Source organism: Nanorana parkeri, unplaced genomic scaffold, assembly GCF_000935625.1.
Source record: "Nanorana parkeri isolate BGI_ZX_2015 unplaced genomic scaffold, ASM93562v1 scaffold471, whole genome shotgun sequence".
Classification (NCBI taxonomy): Eukaryota; Metazoa; Chordata; class Amphibia; order Anura; family Dicroglossidae; genus Nanorana; species Nanorana parkeri.
In genome coordinates this window covers 664,348-685,737 of record NW_017306739.1, presented here as the reverse complement: position 1 = coordinate 685,737, position 21,390 = coordinate 664,348, and the positions used below count along the sequence as shown (strand labels likewise).

Genomic DNA, 21,390 nt, shown 5'->3' with positions numbered 1-21,390 from the left:
CGTGCTGGTTCCTCCGCCCCACTCTCCACGCTACATGGGTCACTATAGCAAGAGGGGGATGCCAGACACCCGATACTATGGGTGGTAGCAGTGGCGCAACTATTATCTCAGATGGAGGAGGCCGGGGCCTGGCAGAGGAGGGGGCTGGGGCCAGAGGCCCTGCGGGTCAGGAGGAGGAGGCAGCAGCGGTAGTTGGGGCACGGCAGTTGCGGTGGTGGTAGTCGCGGCCTGGCAGTGGCGGTAGTCGGGGACCTGCGGTGGAGGCACTGCTGAAGGCGGAGGCTAGCCTGCCGGTGGCAGCCGAGGAGTCAGGGGCCCAGCAGTGAAGAAGGAGGCTGATGCCTGGAGGTGGAGGAGGCCGGGGCCCAGCAGCGGGCGGCTTGGGGCTGACAGGTAAGAGGAGCAGGTAAAGGGAGCCTGACCAGCCCACCTGAGACCTTGCAAAGCCCACCATAGAGAGTCTATGCAGGGTCACTCTCAGATGGGCTCTGTGGGGTCTCTGTTAGGCTCAGCAGGGTCTCTGCTTGGCTCAGCAGGGTCTCTGCTTGGCTCAGCAGGGTCCCTGGTGGGCTCCGCTGGGTTTATACAGCAACGCATCCGTGCTTTCTTTCCTCCCGCTGGGCGCTGCTCTGTGTCCCAGCGGGGAGGAGAGAAAGTGACAGTCGGCCGAGCGCTGCGGGAGCAGAGCGCTGTGTTTGTGTTTTTTTGCACCAGGGCCCTTTGTTCCTTAGCACCGCCACTGAAGTCATCAGGCATCAGGCACTCAGTCCATGACTGAGTGTCTGACTCAATGGCTTCATTTCCACTCGCCCCCTCGCAATTTTCACTCACAAATTGCGAGGGGGCGAATGTAAATTTTGAGCCCTGGTCTAGAGTGCAGTTCTAGGAAAACACATCTGTGAGGCTATACCTATAGCTGAACTCCCCACATTGAAATGTAGTTCCTGTGATATTGGAACTACCTTCCTACAAAGTGATTACATTCATATATAGGAGAAGAGATGTGTTGTAAAGTAGCCACTGCTCCAAGCTCGCTCCCGTGATGGACTACAATCTCACGTTTAGTTTACTAATTTGTATTGAGATTGAAGTCCATCACAGGAGTAAGCTTGGAGACCATGGGGAACAAAAATAGCCACCATCCAGAAGAAAGGACAGAGTCAGCATGAATTCAGAGATGATTTGGGGATCTACAGCCGAGTGATGCACAAATAAGCTACATTTTTGTTATTAGGGTAGTTGAGTAAATTTTTAAGATTTAGTGCCACTTTAAAAGATATCTAATTTATATACATTATCTAAGCATAGTCGTATATTTGGCATTATCACTCTTGCACTCAGTGGGCAAAGTCTAATCCCTTTGCTAACCAAGACTATTTATATTGTTTGGTACAGAACTCATCCCATTAGTCATTTCCTAACAGAAATCCAGTTACCCTGCCCTATCATTCATTATCAAAATACCTTCTAAAGATAAAATAATTACCTGCAATGGACAAGAATTGCTTGATTTTCTATTCTTTTTTGTCTTACACAATTAACAAATTCCAGAAAATCAGAAGACTCATCAGGCACACCATGATCAGGCCAAGCAACATACTGCAAATGGGAAACTGGCAGCTCCTCTCCTGTCTGCAAACAAAATATTTTTCAGACATTAAAATGTTGATACCAGAGTGCAAACAAAAATTATCCTTACCCCTGCAACGTAATTAAATCATCATATATGAGGATATGGTTTACTGTGGTTGTCATGACGGCATTATCTATGCCGTAGGAAAACATACAGTACTTACTATTACTGCTTGCCTTATCTTGTATGATACATGGTATTCACTCTTATCTCTCAGTACTTGTGTCAGACTCTACTACAGCTACACCTATCTCAGTGCTGTTAACTATAACCATTCTTCCTGGGATGGAGAAAATGCTTCTCCAGGTTAGTTACTTTCAGTTCAGCTCACATAATCAAAAAGCCAAGGCATGTGGCCATATAATCTCTGAAAAACAGGCCTCTCCTTCAGAACAGAACCTGTGAACAGACACTTAGGCTTTCGGTTAGGTGATCATCATTAAAAGGAGCCTTGAGCAACATTTTCTCCAAGAAAGGTATTTCAGTCCTTCTGCTACTCTTTATTTATTCAATGCCAGGAAGATCAGCGCTATAACGTTATGTTAACATTTGAGCATAGGTTTGCAGTATCTGTCAAAAGCTGTTAACCAACCCCATTCCCACATACCTGCACCTTTACTGGGAAATGTACAGGTATGCATGATTGGGGTTGGATACCAACTGGCATCAATATAGCAGGATGAGCTTCATGCTTTGGTATGCTGTAGCCAAACCAAGACAATCTGCTTCAGAAGCAGGTATGCAAGCTCAGAATTTTTTTCAAAAGCTCCAGTGCTGTGGGGGTTTTACAGTGAGGCTGTTTATTTTGTAGCTCTAAAGGCATGTTAAAGGCTTAGCTCTGTTAATGTACCTTCCAGTTACATCAAAGGAGTTTTACAAACAAAGGCTATTGGAGCAAATATGGTATTAATGAGGTGCATTTAATTAACTGTTTAGTAGCCAGATGGCCATTTTATGAAATGTACCACTGTGAAGGAATATGGATCATATCAAGAAAATGTCCTTTTCTATGTTTGAATTTGTTACATAGCTTTGTGACTTTCCTTACTATGCAGCTTTAGCTTTGCTACGCGTAACCAAGATAGACCCTGTATCCGGAAGCACGCCGAGGATACATGAAAAGAATGCTGAGGGAGGATGCTAAAGGCAGAAGATATCTTTGCAAGACTAACCAATCAGCGAGAGACAACAAGGCCTTAACTAACAGTTCCTCATAGTTTGCCCAATAGTACAAAACATTTAGAGATAACATATGTGGGCATATGTGTGACGAACACTCTCCTGTTTTCTGTGTATAAGAGAGAGACAACGCCCTGAATAAAGACAGAAGCGTTATAGACCTCAACCTTGTGTCGGTGTGATGCTTCCGGTGCACCGTATACAACATAATTAGGAACAGCAGCAGATATCTTGTGTGAACCCAGTTGTGGTTCTGATCCATTTCACCTCTACTCTTACCTCAGTGTTAGTTATGATCATTTCTCTGTATACATAAGCAATTGTACAGTCTTCCGAGTTACATTTAACCTTAAATTTCCCATACTCCATCAAATCAGGGGGATCAGGCCAGTACTGATGACATTTAGTCTAGAGGGTAGAAAGTAACAGACAGCTAGTGAGTATAATATACTTTTTAACATATGTGAAATACCTGGGAAAAGGCTAAAAATTACATAGATTGTAACATTTACAATTACAACAAACTAAAAAGTACACAACTTTAATTCAAGATATCAGGCAAGGAATCTGAGTGTAATATCAGGAAGTGCTCTGAGCCGTGCCAATAGTAGAAAACTGCTTAGGATTTACTTATGAATGATACTTATCTGTGTTGTGGAAATGCAAAACACAGAATGCGCTGTGGGATAGTATCTGATGTGCTCTTGCATATTTACTGCAGCAGACTAGTAGTACTAGTACGAAACCGTCCGGCCGCTGCAAAAGTCTGAACAATGCATAATAAAATGCATTGTTTTTTATGCTTAGAGCGGCTCCGCGCGCATTTGCATAAACCGCTCCTGTGTGAATGCAGCCTTAGTGCCCCAAAGGGTTATTACTCTTCATTGTGTATATTACTGTGGCAGCTGAGCTGATGGGAATAAAGATTAATAGATAGTAGGTCTATATAAAAACATATTTAAATCACAATACGAATAACCCGTGTGTTGTGGTATTAACACTTAGCAATCTGACACTTTGTAATGCATAAATGTATAGAAGGTTAATGTTTAGCAAATATCAATCACTATCAATTAATTACTACTAATTGAGAAATTACCACGCAAGAATGAGTTTTTATATTTAGCAGTGCTCACTCAATCTTGCATCAGCCATAACCTTATATTACATTTAATTTAATCCCTTAAATCAAAAATCAACCCCAATGATGAAGGATGTCCACAGACATTTCTCAATGGGAATGGCAGGTGGTGAAAAATCTGCTCAATATCAAATCCTACCACAACATGCTTGTTTTCCACATTTTGTTATTAACCACTTGAGTCTACAGGCCATTCTCTCCCTAAATCCCTTGAGCGCCAGAACATTGTTTTTCTTTGTTCCGCATGTTATATCTATCCTAACATTTATGCATAATGTTTTTGGGACAGATATGGCTTTAGTTTGGTAGCAAATTAGGACACATATATTTTTATTTCCTTGGTTTTTATTGGGTATAGATAGTAAAAAAAAAAAAAAGAATTTCCCTGCACTTTTTCCCCAAAGTAACATTTATTCGATTTGTGCACCCCCATATATTTATCCCAAAATAAAATTAACAAAAAGTCTACTAAATGAAATATTACTAAAGTGTGACTTTTATGTAACATAATGGAATGGTAAAGTTCAAAGTGAACATATGCATTTTACTTTAAAAGCAGTTTGCATACATTTAAAACGTAACATTAAGACAAGATTAAGTCAGGTTGATGAACGCACAAATTAGCACGTTGACTTCTTTACAGGTTTGTGATTGTTAAAAATTTAAATGCCCTTTCATTAACTTACGTGAGCATTTGATGCTTACGCAGTGAATGCAAATGTCATCCAGATCATCCAACATCATTGTTGCGACCTGGGTATTAATCTGGGGAGGAAATATATTTTTTATATATCCATCTACTGACCAGATCCGGGCACCCTATGAAGAGAAAAGTGAGACAAACAAACAAACAAACAAAAAAAAGTAGCTGAGCCAGCCTTCATAAACAGAGAAAGTGTGGTATTGTCACATGTGATGTAAACACTGTGCTACTACAGAACACTACTATTGAGCGAGTTGTAGAGGTATCAGATGCCCATAAGCTGATCATTTGAGCTACTAGGCGTAATGCTGCAACCCAGCTGTCAGTGACAGCTGGCAGTTCCTGTGTTCGTGCTGCCAGGGGCCCGCAGGGGTGGCTGACATCAGCCATTTTAAAACAGTGCTGGGAAGAATAGGTGGACTGAGCACTTCTGAAGCCTTTTAGTGCTCATGTTTGTGTGCACATAGACAACTGGTTTATTTCTAGTAAGATTCAAACATGTTGTACTAACTAGTAAAATTGTCCCATGAGAATACATAATGCTTCAACTTTTATTAGTCTTCAACATAGTAAACACCTACCCTTCCTCGTTCAGTTAATGTTGTTAACATGATGACAAGAGATAATCTGTTGTCCCAAACCATTTGCCAGAAAGGTGCACATGTATGTGGAAGGGGTCCTTGCGTTGCAATGTACTTGTTTACAATATTAGATGACGGGATCTCCATCTGCAAATACAAACATATTTTATGATCACATTGTACCATGTACTAAAGCACCTTTCAATAAAAAGATAAGATGGAAGGTCTTTTTTAACTATATATATATATATATAGTGTAATGTAAATGGGTAAGCCAAACTACTCAAGTAGTACTGCTTCTGACCTGAAGAGAGGTTAACTCTCGAAAGCTTGTCTTTTATATATTTTGTTAGTCCAATAAGAAAGGTATCATCGCATACTACAATACTCAGTTTTGTTTTTTTATACATCTATATACACATATATATTCTCCAGAGTTTTAACCGGGGAAAGGTACAACTAACATAGACCAGGCATGAATCCCCAACCTTTGGGGAAGACAGTTGCAAACAAAAAGGTTTTCTTCTTCAATCTGTAAATATAATGCCAATTATAGAATTCTATTCCCACTTTCTATTTTAAAGCAAATCAAACATTTTAAAAGTAACCCAAAAATTAAAATGCATGTATATGACAATAAAGAGTTTTAAAACATTTTGTTCTTCCAACATCCCTTTTGTGCCAGACTGGTGAAGCAATTAATTGTTCAGCTATTAATACTTCACTGTCCTAAAATCTATTTAGCTATAATTATCTCCAAGGATTTGTCTAACCAGCTACAAATGTATCACTAATTTCACTAATTACCTCACTTATTATTTGAAATGGATGTTCCCCTTGTGAACCACTTTTCCCTTGTGCAGTGTTTCCATGACACACCTGACATTTTTCTCATCCTTAAAGTAGACGCACACAGCTAGCTGCGGCCACGACCATGTCTGTACACTTACAGGTGCCTTTACAGCAGTTGGCTAGCTGATGGAGGCATTCATACGGGGGAGGTGCGCTTGCGATCTGGATACCACTTGAGAATGAGGAAATTATGAAAATAAAAGAACTTTTTATTTTCAGCAAGTCTGGCCACCATAAAAAAGATAATTAAAAAATGGAAGGTTTAATGTCACTTTCATGTTTTGCAAGTAGTTCTCCGCTTGCTTTAGCTGCAAGTCAACGAAGTTAGTCAAACACTAAGAAGGCAACAATTCTGCTAATTGTACTAAGTATATTGGTGACAGGAGGCAAGTTAATCAAAATTGACAAGGACCCAGTGGGGAGCTAGCTGCATTACCAGTAAAGTAGTAAAACTCTTGCAATACTTAAAATGGGTGTGTTGTTTATATCACAAAAATCCTATGAGAGTTTGACAGTGAACTCTTATGGCCCCACAGTCACTTCACAGTAACATACACTTACATTCACAAAGCTAGCATTGATGTAGTCTTCAGTTTCCTGCAAGAGCACTCTGGTTGCATCATCTGTAGATAAAATAGATAAAATAGTAATGTTAATCTCTACATTATATAGAACACTTTTAAAAACTGTTGTTTCTTTTTACAAGTCAATCTTCAGAATAGCAGTACACTCTAAAAGATACATACTTTATTGTAGCTCTTTAAATAGACACCATAAAAATCCTGGAGCTTTATCAACAAGTCCTTTTCTTTTTAGACTCATGGGCAAGTGATTCTAACTCCGGAGTGGTCTGGGTAGTAAAATGAATATATTCTATGACAACGAACCAAAATACTTGACTGTAGCGATCTTCTTCTAAATGTTCAGTTCAGTTTTCTTTATTGTTACATAATTCTGTGTTACAGGCAGTTATCAATGTCCAGGACATTCTTCTATGATTATTCCCAAAAAAAGGGCAGGGCAGGATTTGTTGTTGCATAATTATGTGACATAGTTTACAGGCAGTTATCAAATGTCCAGGATATTCTTTTATAATTATTTGAAAATAATTGTCTGAAGCCACATTGGCCAATCAGTCCATATCAGTCAACGAAAAAGCTTGTATTAGACTCAAAATTTAAAGTAGGTGGGATGAATTATAAGAGTAAAATGTCCCCCATGTAATCTAGAAGTCTTCTTTAAAGGTTTAGTCCACCTAAAATTCCAGTAGGCTGTGAATTCTCTGCATTTGTATTCCCCCAGCTGACATGGTCATTAAAAGAGGATTGTACTATTTAATAGCGCGGTTACAAAAATCAATGTGTGCCTACGGTATATATTTAACAGTATTAATTATATAAAGAAAAATACACAAAAATAAATCACTATGAAAAAAGCACCACTCTGGTGTAAACAAAATTTCTAATGGCAGATCTGTCTTTTATTGTTAACCCATCTCCAATTTCATTTCGTTTTTAACCTAGGAAGGCTGCTAATACGCCAATCAGCTAACCACCTATGACAGACACTCAAAGTGTTTATATTAATTAATTTTCCATTCTGTCTTTGTTTCAGTAGGATGGTCACAAAGGAATGAAGGGGGTCAAAGGTAAGGGAAAAAAATGAATAGAAGAAAAGGTAAGCGGCGAATAAGGTAGGAAGGTGGTGTAAAAAAATGAATCAAGAAAAGAAAGTGAAAAAGAAAGACAATTGAGCCACAGGCACTCAAACCTGCATAGCTGTCATATGCTGCGCAGGAGGGGTAAAAAACAGGTAAAATTATGTAGGAAGTTGGAGCCATGAGACCCTCATAAACATTAAATATTTCCTCAGAGTACATATGAACTGCTTGGGTTCTAAACTTTACTTAGGAAACTCCTTTAGGGCCTGTTCACAGTTTCAGGTCCTGATCAGGTGCGGATCTGCAGACGCTGTGCTATGTGTTTTTGCCACGTTTTTGATGCGTTCCAGTTAAAAAAAAAAAAAAAAACATTATTTATTTTTTGCTGGAGTGGGGCTTTCAGTATGTTAGCTGCAGTGCCGTGCGTTTTGACACGTTTTGCGTTTCCTGACCGTACAAAATGTGACATGCAGTATTTTTCTGTCGTAACCTGAACGGACTGTGCACGTGAGAACTGTAGCCCATAAAACACGTAAGGATACATTGGGATGCATTTTTAGTGCAGGAGCGTACGGATCAGGTCAGCACATAAGACGCACGTCGTGTGAACAGGCCCTTACTGCACTGTTTTTTATTCATAGAACATATTTAGAATTATACCCAGAACAACATACAGTATGTCCATATGACAAAACTAATAAGAATGTGTATAGTTACTCACAAGGTAATACATCTTTATATCTGTTTTTATCCATGTTTTCACCAGTCTTCGCAAATGTGATAGCAAGCCCAGGTTTCTTTCGATACAGTTGCTGCAAGACAGTTAACATAGAAACAGTAAACCTAGTGTCTGACATGTTAGCATTTGCTTCATATTTGGAGGTAAGTGAAAAATAAAGAGGACAATGATACAGCTCCAATTGTATCAAATTTTGCAGTGTTTCTTGTGTCTAGCCATTACTTTGAAGTTAAAGGAACAAGGGCTTGTTCTAACAAGTATTAGAATCAAACACACACACACACATCGTGCTGTAAGTGCAAGGAAATGTGTAAAAAATGTAATTATATTTTCACTACTTGGTTACATACTAAATGACTTTGTGCATCTTATCTGCGACCAGTTCTAGACTGACAATGATTCTATCAACACACATCCAGTGTCTGTGTGTGATATTTGCAGTTTAATTAACATTTATTTCTGACTAATAGCACTGAATTTTGGCTCATATATTATTGCAGAATAATATACAAAATATGGTGCCTGTTGACTGCTCCGGTGGAAAGGACAGTTACGCAAACTGTTATGCATATAGTCACTTAACAATAAAACATACTGACCTATAGCAGGCAGACAGTTAAAACTGCTGGTACTGCAGGTTTGGGATAAAAAGTTTTGCAAATAAAATATGAATGAACCCTAATGTGACATTTATATACCCTCAATAAACATTGTAAATCCACTGATAAGCAATAGCTCCTGACTGTTCCCATTATATAGGGATAGGATGCAGAAGGGGCAGGGCCTTGTGCTGACCACTTTGCTGAATTTGCTACTGGTATATTAGGTTCACTGTGTTATGGGCTCCCTGAATGTTTTAGAAAACTGATATTTTATGAAGGCACTGTGACGGACCTCCTGGTACCCCGACTGGGTACCTCAGTCCGTAAACAGCTTCCTCTCCGCTGGAACCCGAATCCCAGTGTCCTCAGCCCAAACCTGCCTAATTATTGGACAGAACCAATATCTTAGGACAGAACACTTAACCACTCAATCATTAGACAACACCAATGTTGAGGTGGAAACCAAGAACTGCTTTATTGAAGACCAGCTCAGTATATATACAGCTCTGGGGGTCTAAACACATAACGCAATCAAACCTGAACAGCATGCAAACAGACATCCCCCTCCCCGATGCCTTAATGAATGAATAGGGAGAGAGGAGACACATGTGATGGGATTATCTCCTGAGTGTATCATAGGGTGATCTACTCATCTACACCCGGAGTCAGCTACTCCTAGAATCAGCTATCCTAATCCCATCATCAACACAATACAACAAAGGGACCAATAAACTGTAACAGTTCAATGTCCAGAATTAACCCTCTTCAGTGCTCCTGGAGTCACAGCCTGTACCTATAATAAACCCAGGGTCATCCAAATGTAATGCCAGGGAACATGTACAGTACATTCCTCCACACACAAACCTGATAGAATGGTTAATTGTAACCCCAAGAGGTCCGAGGGGGGTCTCCATAGTTCTGGGTCCATAGTCCGTAGGAAGGAGGCTAGCCCCGAGGCTCCTCCAACAGCACCAGTGACGGTTCAGGCCGTCACAGGTACCTTGAGATGCTTCCCAGTGACAGATTACCATATTTCATCTGCTACAGGAACACCACTAAGACATTAGTGGAAACAGTTCGGTGCTAAATGTTTTAATTGCCTTTCTAAGGGTAAGCTATAAATGCAACATGGTCACTCATATGCATGCAACATTTAGAGGAAAAAATAAGTAAGAAATACACATTAAAGCAGAACGCCAGGATTTAAAAAAAATCTAAAGTATAAATATAAGTTATGTGTTAAGAGGCATATGTCACTTTAAGTATAGGTGTGATTACCGAAATATTTTTACTTCTGCTAGTCAGTCCCTTGCTATGCTTTAGCGCTGTGACAGGAAAGCTGCTGCTATCATACGCCAAGCCACACTGTCGTTTGTGCATCCTTCCTTTCCCCTTGACCATTCACAGAACACTTTGTTCTGCATTCTGTGAAGGAACAAGGTGAGATAGTGGCAGAGGAACAACACTGTGGTTTCCATGTATGAGAGTGCGCAACCTCATAGCTGCAGATTAAAAAATAAATACATTCTGGTTTAGGTTTTGATGGTAAAAAAAAAAAAATTAACAAAAAGGGTTAAAACGTAGCTGTGTCTCCACTGCGCGCTCCCGTCCAAAGATCTGAAGATTCTCGGGCAGCCGCAAAGGTTTCGAGCATAGGTCCGGGCAGAGCAGGAAAGGGGGCAGCGAGTGAGCAACCCCCCTCCTCCGCACCATACCAAGCCACATGCTCTTGGCACTGGGAGGGTGCTTTTCCACGGTCCGCCCTGGAAAATCATCTTGTCTCCGTGCTAAAGGGGACAAGTGCCTCTTCCCCACAAGCCCTGACCCCGCTGGTTGTGGGGGTCTGTGGGCAGGGGGCTTATTTGCATCGGGGTATCCTTTAATTAAGGGGCACCTAGATGTGCCCCCCCTTTTGAATGAGTAAGGGGTAATTGTACCCCTACTTAGTCACTTAGTCACTAAAGGGTTAAGAGCAAAATGTAAAATACACCACAAGTTTGAAAAAAATAAAATAAAACACGAAAAGTCCAAAAATGCATCCATTGAAGTAATCCAATGGTCAATCACAACCTCCAGCGTTGTCAACAATGACGCCAACCCGGTGAAATAAAAAAAAAAGGCCAACGCCCGCCGACCAGTCCTCAACCGACAAATGCACGCCGCCAAATGACAGCAACTGGCCAAATTTCAACAACTAGACGGAGCTAGCGGTGACGTCACGACAGGCTCCTCCCATTTTTTTATTTGGCCGTGACCTGAGAAGACGCACAGGTGGCGGCCAAATGGTGATATCCCTGCTAGCTCTGCCTATGTGTTGACATTTGGCCGGCACCTGTGGGTCTTCTCAGGTCATGGCCAAATGAAAACAAGTGGGCAGAGCTGGCCATTTTTTCTATTTTGGTTCGCTAAAACATTTTATTTCGTACATTTGGTTCGTACAAGTACCCTTTACTCATTCACAAGGGGGGCCGCATCTGGGCACCCCTTAATTAAAGGAGTACCCCAATGCAAATTAGCTTCCCTGCCCGCAGACCCCAACAACCAGCGGATCAGAGTTTGTGGGGAAGAGGTCGTTGTCCCCATCGGCATTGGGACTAGGTGCTTTTCCAGGGGGGACCCTGGAAAAGCACCCTCACAGTGTCGAGGGCATGTGGCCTGTTATGGTGCAGGGAGGAGGGGGCTCACTCATCCCTCCCCTTTCCTGCCCTGCCACGCCTGTGCTCAGATCAAGGGTCTGGTAGGAATTTTAGGGGGACTCCACGTTCTTTTCCCCCTGTTTTTTTGGGGTTGGGTTCCCTCTAAAAATTCCCACACACTATTTTTTTTTTTTACTGGGGGGTGCCTTCTAACTTTCCGACCAGACCTAAAACTTTTTTGTTTTAACTATTTAACTTGGGGTCCCTTCTATTGCAAAACCGCCTGTGCAATGCTTATTTAATGCCTTGTCAATGCTCTAGAGAGAGTATAATTGAGCGTTAAAAGGCGGTTTAATATACTTCAATGCAGGCATTATTTCAGTGGCAATGCCTCTAGAGCGCTACATGCAATCTATTTTTTGCTGCAATGCAACGCTGACGCCTGTGTGTGAACTGTACTGGGCGGTTGCTATTCTTTTATCATACATGGGCATTAATAGGCGGCAGAGAGGCCTTAAAAACACTTTTCCAATGCCTGGTTTTGCTGCACATGTTGAAGAGCCATAAAGCCTACTGGTACATTTATTATGCAAATGCAATCAACAACTGGTTGCGACTAACAGATTATGTGGATTGGAGCAACATTCACCATAAATATTCCCAGATAATTTTTGTACAGTCATTCTGAATTGAGAAAGCTGGTTGGATGACCAGTGAAACGTCTTCAAGAAAAATACAGCAAGTCCGGTTCCTTTGACTTATTTTTTTATTTACATAACATATTATAGAGCACATTCTAACTTCAACAAAGTAAATGAGTGTTTTACTGAGTGTTCTGACCATGGGTGTAGGGGGGTTCCGGGTTCAACTGAAACTATACAGGCACTGCCAGGGATAAAAACAAACTGCCCAACAGCATTAGTATAGTTTTGTCATTGTTTGGCATGTTGATCTCCTACTAGACAGCACATGTATTAGTTCCGGTGCTGACGAAGCGGCTGAAGAGCCGGAGTTGATTTCACAGGAACTGAGCATCTTTTTCTCCTGAACAATAATGGAGACATTCTTTTCCCACTGATACCAAAGTAAGGGCATTCCTACACCTACTAAAAACAATGAAAGGTGCATTCCTACACGGACAGCCACCAATGTAAGCTGCATTCATACACCCACTTACAGCAACAAAAGGTCTATTCCTACACGCACCGACACCAATATAAGGGCCATTCCTACACCTACCGACATCAATGTAAGCTGCATTTCTACACCACCCTACACCAATGTAAGGTGCATTCCAACACCCACTTACACCTCCTGTTATTGTGCCTGCATTTTATTGCCCCTGCATTTTTACAATTGCTCATGAATTGTAATGGCTGCCCATTTGTTGCCTGTGCAATGTAATATTTATCCCTTTGTTGTCCATGTATTCTGACCATTGCTTGTTTGTTGTCCATGTATTGCCACGAGTAACCATTTGTATCCTACCGTAAGTATTGTCAGGATTGTGAGAACTCCCATTTTTTACCTATGCATTGCAGGTAATATGTAATCTCTGTTATCTTGGTCATGCCAAGACCTCCCCTGCCATAATTCTTCCCCCACCTATTCACACTACATGTGCCAACACCCCCTCCCCCTCAATTATTTTAGGTTTATGAAGTATGGTCTGATTGCTGCACTGTAAATGCTGTGCTGTACTGCACATACTCCTGACTGCTGCACCCGTTAAAGAAGAACTCCAGGAAAAAGTTTTACTAACCCTTGCAGTGGGGCTAGCCCCATACTGCAAGGATTAAGTGCTAGTTTGTGTCCAGGTGCTAAAAAAAAAAAAAAAGAAGTTATACTCATCAGATCATTTCAGCCGGCTTGTTCTTGGACCGCTGTTTGGAATGTCTCTCCCCCTCTGCTGTAGCGGTCTAAGGATCCTGGTGTCATCACGCTCTAAACACTGAGCATAGACTGTGTATAGACGTGAGGACGCTAGGAGCAGTCCATCTGTGCAGCAAGAGGAGGAGACACACTTCAGTGATCACAGAAGGAAGCCGGCTAGGATGGTCTGGTGAGTATAACTTTTTTTTAACACCTAGACAAAAAAGAGCACTTAACCCTTGCAGAAGTGGCCCCACTGCAAGGCTTAATACATTTTTTAACCAGAGTTCTTCTTTATGCACTCTTTACACTATGTTGTGTATTACAATTTCCTTACTGCGGCACTTTTTCGCCTGCACCGTACATTACATATTACTGACAAGAGGTTGACTTATATAAATGAAGTGTTAGCCCTGGGTATGTTTTCTGCGTTCAGCTAAGCACAAAAGGCTCTTTTGTCTTCAGGTTTTTTGGGTCTGTGAGACTCCAACCTGTGGCACAGTAATTAAGGCATATTTTTGGGTATAAGAACTGCATCATATGTGGCTGACAATTTGTTACATCATCCCCCGACCTAAAGCATATAAGCTGTCTCACACTGCATCATCACAATCCTAAAAAAAAATTACACCATTATTAATACATGGGCAAGTAAAACAACAGCCAATCTATAGATTGTAAAGGAACGATTCGAGACATATTTATCAAAAAAAGTAATGCCAATATAACTCATATATTAAATAAATTACCTCAAACTGAATGAGTACAACTCCGGTTTCCAGACCTTTAGTGAGCTGCTCCATTGACCCCTGCAATGTGTCACAGTATTCAGAGGGAAGAATTATTGGTGGAAGAAATTGCGGATCAGCCTCATCTTCTGATTTAATCTCACCAAAAGGCCGCACAACTACAGAAAGAAAGATTAGACAAAAGGGAAGTTTTGTTTGTTTTGTTTGCATCAAATACAGATTATTGCACCCCACAGTTATTTTAGACAAAACACAGAAGTGGGCATAGGGCCAGCATCGTGAGGGACAGGAAAGTGGTGCGCAGGAAGTGGGTGGAACTTCATATCAGAGGAAAGGGCCTCAAAAAATTAGGACTGGCCAGTATTTGCATTCTTTCTGCAGCCTGCAGCTCTAGTGCAGCAACTATTTGTTTGATTTCAATCAATGGTAAAGTAGGAACATTTATTTAAAAATCTGAGTTTCAAGATTGTGGATAAAATAGGTTGAACTCAATGGACATGTGTCTTTTTTCAACCTAACTATATATACTTACTGTAAAATCCTTTTCCTGGCCATATCCATGGCAGCGCTGACAAATGGGTTTAGATCCAATTACCCCTAGCTGACAGGAACCAAAAGGGTTAAACAAGGCCCAACCCTCTCTATAAAAGCCCCTCCTTCTGCTGACTTCCCCAGTCTTTTTGTTCCGTAGAGCTGACGGATGCGTACTTCCATGTTCTCATTGCTCCAGATCAGCAGGAGTTCCTAGGATTTTGTATCGGTCAAGGCAACGCCCCCAGGACTTTTTTTGGAAATTCTGGTTACCCTTGTAGAATAGGTATGGAAACGGTACCGTTTTCCATTATCTTGACGATGTCCTAATCCTGGCAGATTTTGAAAAAGAGGTGATCTCCAGCAGAAATATCAGCATAGACACCCTGCAGAGATGTGGATGGTATCGGATCTCCTGTCTCAAGGGCCGGTCCAGCACCCGCATCCTCAGCACCTCTGTCTGACGGCCTGGCTGCTGAAATGGAAAGGCTGAAAAAGTCAGGATTTTCACAGGAGGTTATTGATACGCTTTTGAAATCCCGGAAGGTGTCCACTTCCTCTGTATGTTGTAGCATGTGGATGGTGTTTTCCACATGGGCAATAGACCACGGCATTGTCCTTTCTCAAATCTCATCTGAGGCGATCCTGGTGTTCCTCCATACAGGTCTGGACAAAAGGATGAGCCTTAGTTCCCTCAAGGTACAGGTGTCGGCTACATCAGCCATCACTGGGATCAGGTGGACTCAGAATCAGAGCGTTTCCAAGTCTCTGAAGGCAGTGAGTAAAGTATATCCTCCTAATAGGCTTCTTTATCTGTCTTGGGATGTTCCTCTAGTTTTGGAGGCTCTTTCAGGACCTCCCTTTGAGCCGATACAGTCTATTTCTATGCAATTCTTGTCATACAAGATGGTCTCCTTAGAAGTCTTGGCTTCAGGTAAGGAGGGTGTCGGGGCTCCAAGCCTGTGGTTGTGGTCAACCCTTTCTCATTTTTCATGAGGATAGAGTAGTTCTGAGAACTGTATGAGGTTTCTTGCCGAAGGTTCATGCTAGTGTTCATGTGAATCAGGATATTATCCTTCCCGCTCTCAACTCAGAAGGGATGGAAGGATGTTTGAGCCTAGTCCGGTGTCTGAGGACATATGTGGAAGGATATAAGGACTGGGAAAAGTCCAGGAGGCTGTTTATGATTACGGCAGGAGCCAGGAAGGCATTGGCAGCAGCCAAAACTTCACTAAGCAGATGGCTTGTGCTCACCATCATTAAAGCCTGTCAAACAGCGGGAGTCTCCCCAACAAAAGGCATCGGGGTTCACTCCACAAGGGCCGTGTCCTGCTCATGGGCAGCAGCAGCTGGAGTTTCTGTGAATCAAAATTGCAGGGCAGAAACATGGGTGTCTAGGTTTACCTTTGTTACCATTCTCGACTGGACGTCAGGGCTGCAGTGAATGACCACTTCGGTAGAAGTGTTTTGCTCTCTCGACTTGGAGTCGAGTGATACATTTATTTTTCGCATTCAATTATGTTTGCCTATGGATTTTGTTCCCACCCTTACTTCTGCTTGGGTAATCCCCATTTGTCAGCGCTGCCATGAATATGGCCAGGAAAACGGAAAATTTAATCATACTTACCGGAATTTTCTTTTCCTGGTTATACTCCATGGCAGCGCTGGGCTCCCACCCTATGGAGTTTTTAGCTTGTTACTAAACTGGGGAAGTCAGCAGGAGGAGGGGCTTTTATAGAGAGGGTTAGACCTTCTTTAACCCTTTTACGCGAGGTAGGTTCCTGGGGTTATTAGCTAAAATTCTACTCTTTGCCCCTTTTGGTTCATGATTTTCAACCTTCCCCTGCCAGCGCGCAGATTAGTAGATCCATGTATCCTTCCTTCTAAGTCAGCACCCCATTGTTTCTACTCAAACCTGTTCATAGTTCTGAAACCCAAAGGGGCATCTCAAGGCCCTAAACATCTTCCCTTTGGCCCATAAATTGCACATAGAATCATGGTAATGTCTAAACAGGGAATGCATGAATGGGTCAGCTGGTTAAACCTTTAAATTCTATTCTGCCACTGTGACCTTTTCATTAAGCCCTTCACCTCCTGATCCCTCTGTGTATGACCTGTACAATAATGTATCTACTGCACCCATACCAAGCTCCATGTTTTAATCCCCTAATTATCAGCATGTTTCTTAGTTTACATAACATTGTGGCAAACAATTAGATCACCAAAATTTCCAAAAAGGGTAATTTCAGGGGTTTTTTGTATTGTCATGCCATATTGATTTTGACAGAAACGGAGGGGAACTTTTTTTTTCTCTAAAGTTTTATATAATAACTCATAATAATCTAATTTTATAAAATCGGAACATTAATTTGGATACAGTACTGCATGACTAACAAAATATCAGTCAAATTATCACAGCACTCAAAATTGAAAGACAGCCTGGTAATGAAAGGGTATTGCAGGCTGGTTCTCAAGTAGCTGTCACTTCCAAACAAACACAGTATACAATGGCTATATAGCAATAAAATGCAGGCAGCTAGCAATGCCTGAACATGCCTTCAGCTTTTCTTTCCAGGAGAATATAAAAGGTGTTCTCATATGCACATTTCATTGCAACTTGCAATGTTCAGCACAGGCTTGCCACGTCACACCTTTCCTAATGACCCCCCTCATCTGATTGGTGGTCTTAATGTTATATAGAGTTGTGAGAGGGAAAAAGGACAGTCATTGATAAAGAAAGGATGTGTTCAGATTTTCATACAAGAGCAACCTGGGTTTTGGGACTTGAATAATACCCGACAGATAGTTAAAATGCATGTGCAAGTACTACTATGTACTAGGCCTGGGTTTTCTTATTATAGCAGTTTTTTAACATTTTCAGGAGGTAATAGAGCTGCTTTACGATTTTGCAGAGCTATACTCCTGTGTCCTCTAACAACCATACAATATATTATAAATCTTGATTTTATTTGTACATTTTATGTTTGTTACTTTTGCTGTGCTACAATGCACCATTAAAAAGTATTTTGAAAATAGCAAAAAAATCAGTTCAGCTGGAAAAATATTTACTTCAAGACTAATAATAATGTAATTAAGTGTGTCATAAGATAATATCAGAAACATTCTAGTTGATGTTAACAATATGTTCCAAATGTACCAAAGCACTTACCTTTTCGCCTAACCAGTAGAGCAAGTTCTCTTGTGTGGGATTCTCTGCTGGCTTTAATAAACATGACCACCTGATCATGTGTATGCTCTGAGATGTCACGACCATTAATCAGAACAATCTGATCTCCTTCCAGAAGCTTGGGAGTACACTTGTCCGCCTAATAAAATAACACAAAACCAAGGAAACATAAAATATATATTCCAAGTGCAAAAAGAACAATGTAACCTATGACAGTTAATAAGAAGCCAGCTTTTAGCAGTGGTTGGTAATATGCTTGCTGGAATCATTACTATATGTTACTACACATCAATGCAGCAGCATAATCCTCCAACATGTCCTGAACACTACTCTAATCAATAGCTCTGCTCAGGAAACAAGAGCAATGTTGACAAGAGCAAGACAAACCGCAGGAGAGCTTGTTTTCAAGAGTCACAGTCCGACTCTCCTATTTACTGTTTTGTTTAGCACATTAAGGAAATTTTGGTAAACTACATACATATTACATTTTTTACAGCAGATCTACCACAGTAAACTATTACTTTCTCTATTCAACTTTATTCCCATATTTACATTAGAAAAAAGAAAAGAAAAATGGAGTAATCTTTTTACCTGCTTATTTAACATAATAATACATGCAACCAAATTAAATTCATTTTGATTCATAATCATCTCCCCTTCAAGTAAACATGGAAAAATATTCTTGCTCTGTGGAAGCCATTTAGGTTTATTTACCAAATATGTGCATAAGGCAATGGTGTGCAAGAATCTTTACTGCTCTTTGCTTAAATAAAATGCTTTAAAATAAAGCACAATGTTCCAAGAAAGAGCTCCATATCTCACTACAAAAACTAATAAAAAAGGAAAAACATTAATGTATTCAGTTTTTTGTTGTGTTGGTGAAAAAAACAAGCTTAGGCAGCACACAAAGTATTATATTTTAAGTAGCAATTCTAGAATTCCAGCACTAAAAAGTGATAATCAGATTCTTTCGGAACTTACCAACTCCTAATGTTCAGTGGAAATAAATGTAGGCACAAATAGGGATAAGGTTACGTTTTGCAGAAACCGTGGGTCTGAGGTGAATACTGCAGGTTCAAGCTTCCTGCAGAATTTATATGCAGATTCTCCTAGGAGAATTTCTTTCAAACATAATGCACTACAAGGCCTTTGAACTATGTCCTGCAGGTTTAGAAAGACCAAATCAGGGGACTTTTGGAAAAGCCAACCCTCTCACTATAAAATGAAGGGGGGCACAGAGCCGGCACATTATTAGTATTTGGGAAGCTGCTGTAGAGATAGGATAGGAAAATCTGAAGAATTGCATAGGGAAAAGAACCTGCCCCAGAAGTACGGAATTTTTTAAAACTTTTTTTGCATTGGTACATGTCCACATGGCACTGTCCAGCTCTCAATAGATTTTTGGCAGTAGTTTGCCCATGAACTCTAAAAATGCCCACAATTTGCCAACAGGAGTTGTCCCCCACATAGAATTCATTGGCGTTCACATTTTAAACAGGATCCACTAAACCCTCAGCGAATCAAACCAGGGCAGATAAGCACATCCTTAGTCACAAATTTCAGCAGCAATTTTTCCGGGATGTCCAAAATAGCCAGCCCTAGCATACATTTAAAAAAAAAAATCAACTTCTTTGTTATATCAACAGATTATGACACAAGCATTTTCGCAAATCCGCCACAAAAAACATTGCAAATAGCTCCATGGTAGAGTACTGCCCATGTTAGTAAGCCATATAGAATAGTTCATAAAAATTAAAAGTTGTCATAATGCATGCATATTTTTCAGTGGAATAAAACTGCTGTGAACCAGTTAGTTAAAAAATGATCATTTTTAAAAGCAGTTAGAATTTTTTTTAGAAACAGAACAATAATTCAAATTTAAAGGTAAATGGATGAGTTCTCACTGACCCCGGGTTCTATGAAAGCAGTAAAGAAGGGGTTGATAAGATGCCTTCTATCTGTGTGGTGGGCTCTTATACCTAGGTTCTGGAAGATGGATAGCATGCCTCTGATTGAGGATTGGGTACTCAAAGTAAATTTTCTAATGCGGATGGAAGAGGTTACAGCTAGGAGGGAAGAGAGACACTCTGCTTTTCTAAATAAATGGAATCCATGGATGAAATGTATGAGATTTTTATCTGTTTTGTATTGTTTTGGTCTCTGGGGATCTGTAGGAGGCTCTATAGCGAGGTAGGGACCTTTAGTGAATGTTAATGAGCACAAAGGGTAAAGAAGAAACTAAAAGGTGAACTTATATGGGTAGTGGGATGGTAGCTGCTCTATAAAGGTTTCTTTTGACAAATATTTGGTTGAGAAAACAAGTGACCAATATGGGTTTGGGATATAAAAAGACCAACTAGAAACCAATGAGTGCACGTTTTAATGTTTATTTGTGTATACAGTATGTCTGAGTTTGTAGGCTATTGTAACTGTATATAAAGTAACACTGAATATGTGTAGTGTAGCAGACATGGAATACAAATTGATTAATAAAGAAAAAAAAGTAAATGAACGATCAGTATAAGGAGTTTTAGAAGTCACTACAAATAATCATTTCATTAGAAAGATTACAATGAGAGCTGCTTCAAATCGATTTCTATTATTGTGTCTGGATCCAATGTGTAATTAGCATGGACAGGTTAAACCAGAATAACTGTGGTCATGTTCTATCTTGAACAGCAGGTAAAATACCAAGTAAAGTTCCCTTTGTAATAAAAACAAATAATTCAAAATGTCTTACATAATCTATGTAGCTATAGGCAGATTATATCTTGGAAAAATATTCACGTTTTCAGGATTTACCTGTAGTGATGATTTGGCACACCAATAAAAAACAAAATAACAAACCTGTTGCGCTACATTAATGCACACGTTAACGCCAGTTGTATTAATATAGCCTGCTCTTTTCTAAAATGAAAAAACATACCTGCACTGCTTTTGTCAATGCAGTGCACAACAACGCAGAGTATTCACATCTGCTTGTTGTGGTGCAATATAGCAAAGGTAAATTTTTGTTTACTGCATGTGTTAACATGCACTGTGGAGAAAAATATTAATTACTGCAAAGCAATAGTGTAAAGGCAGCCCCAAAATCTATGAATTCAAATAAGGGATAAAATCGTCATCTATAAAGAAAGATTTACACTCACTGGTGATCCTGGGGTAATTCTGGAAACCACTAGTTGCATTTTCTGGTCAATACCACCCTGCAAAAAAAAAGAAGAATACAAAGTAGTGGAAAAAAATAAATAAAAAAATCGACATTAAAAGATTTCCCTCCTTTACTCTTCATACTGTCTAATGGATTTTTGTTATACTTATAACA

At 40.4% G+C, this 21,390-nt stretch overlaps 1 protein-coding gene across 1 annotated transcript in view; it reads right to left on the bottom strand.

The window, feature by feature from the left end:
* Window positions 1-21,390, bottom strand: part of PTPN3 (protein tyrosine phosphatase, non-receptor type 3) — a 129,185-nt gene that overhangs the window by 9,033 nt on the left and 98,762 nt on the right. The window contains exons 17-24 of the mRNA XM_018560666.1: window positions 21,215-21,271; window positions 18,048-18,204; window positions 14,348-14,505; window positions 8,471-8,561; window positions 6,651-6,712; window positions 5,238-5,384; window positions 3,092-3,220; window positions 1,487-1,632 (exon numbers count right to left, since the gene is read on the bottom strand). Of these exons, the coding sequence (XP_018416168.1) occupies window positions 1,487-1,632; window positions 3,092-3,220; window positions 5,238-5,384; window positions 6,651-6,712; window positions 8,471-8,561; window positions 14,348-14,505; window positions 18,048-18,204; window positions 21,215-21,271 (947 nt within the window). The remainder of the gene's footprint in view (window positions 1-1,486; window positions 1,633-3,091; window positions 3,221-5,237; window positions 5,385-6,650; window positions 6,713-8,470; window positions 8,562-14,347; window positions 14,506-18,047; window positions 18,205-21,214; window positions 21,272-21,390) is intronic.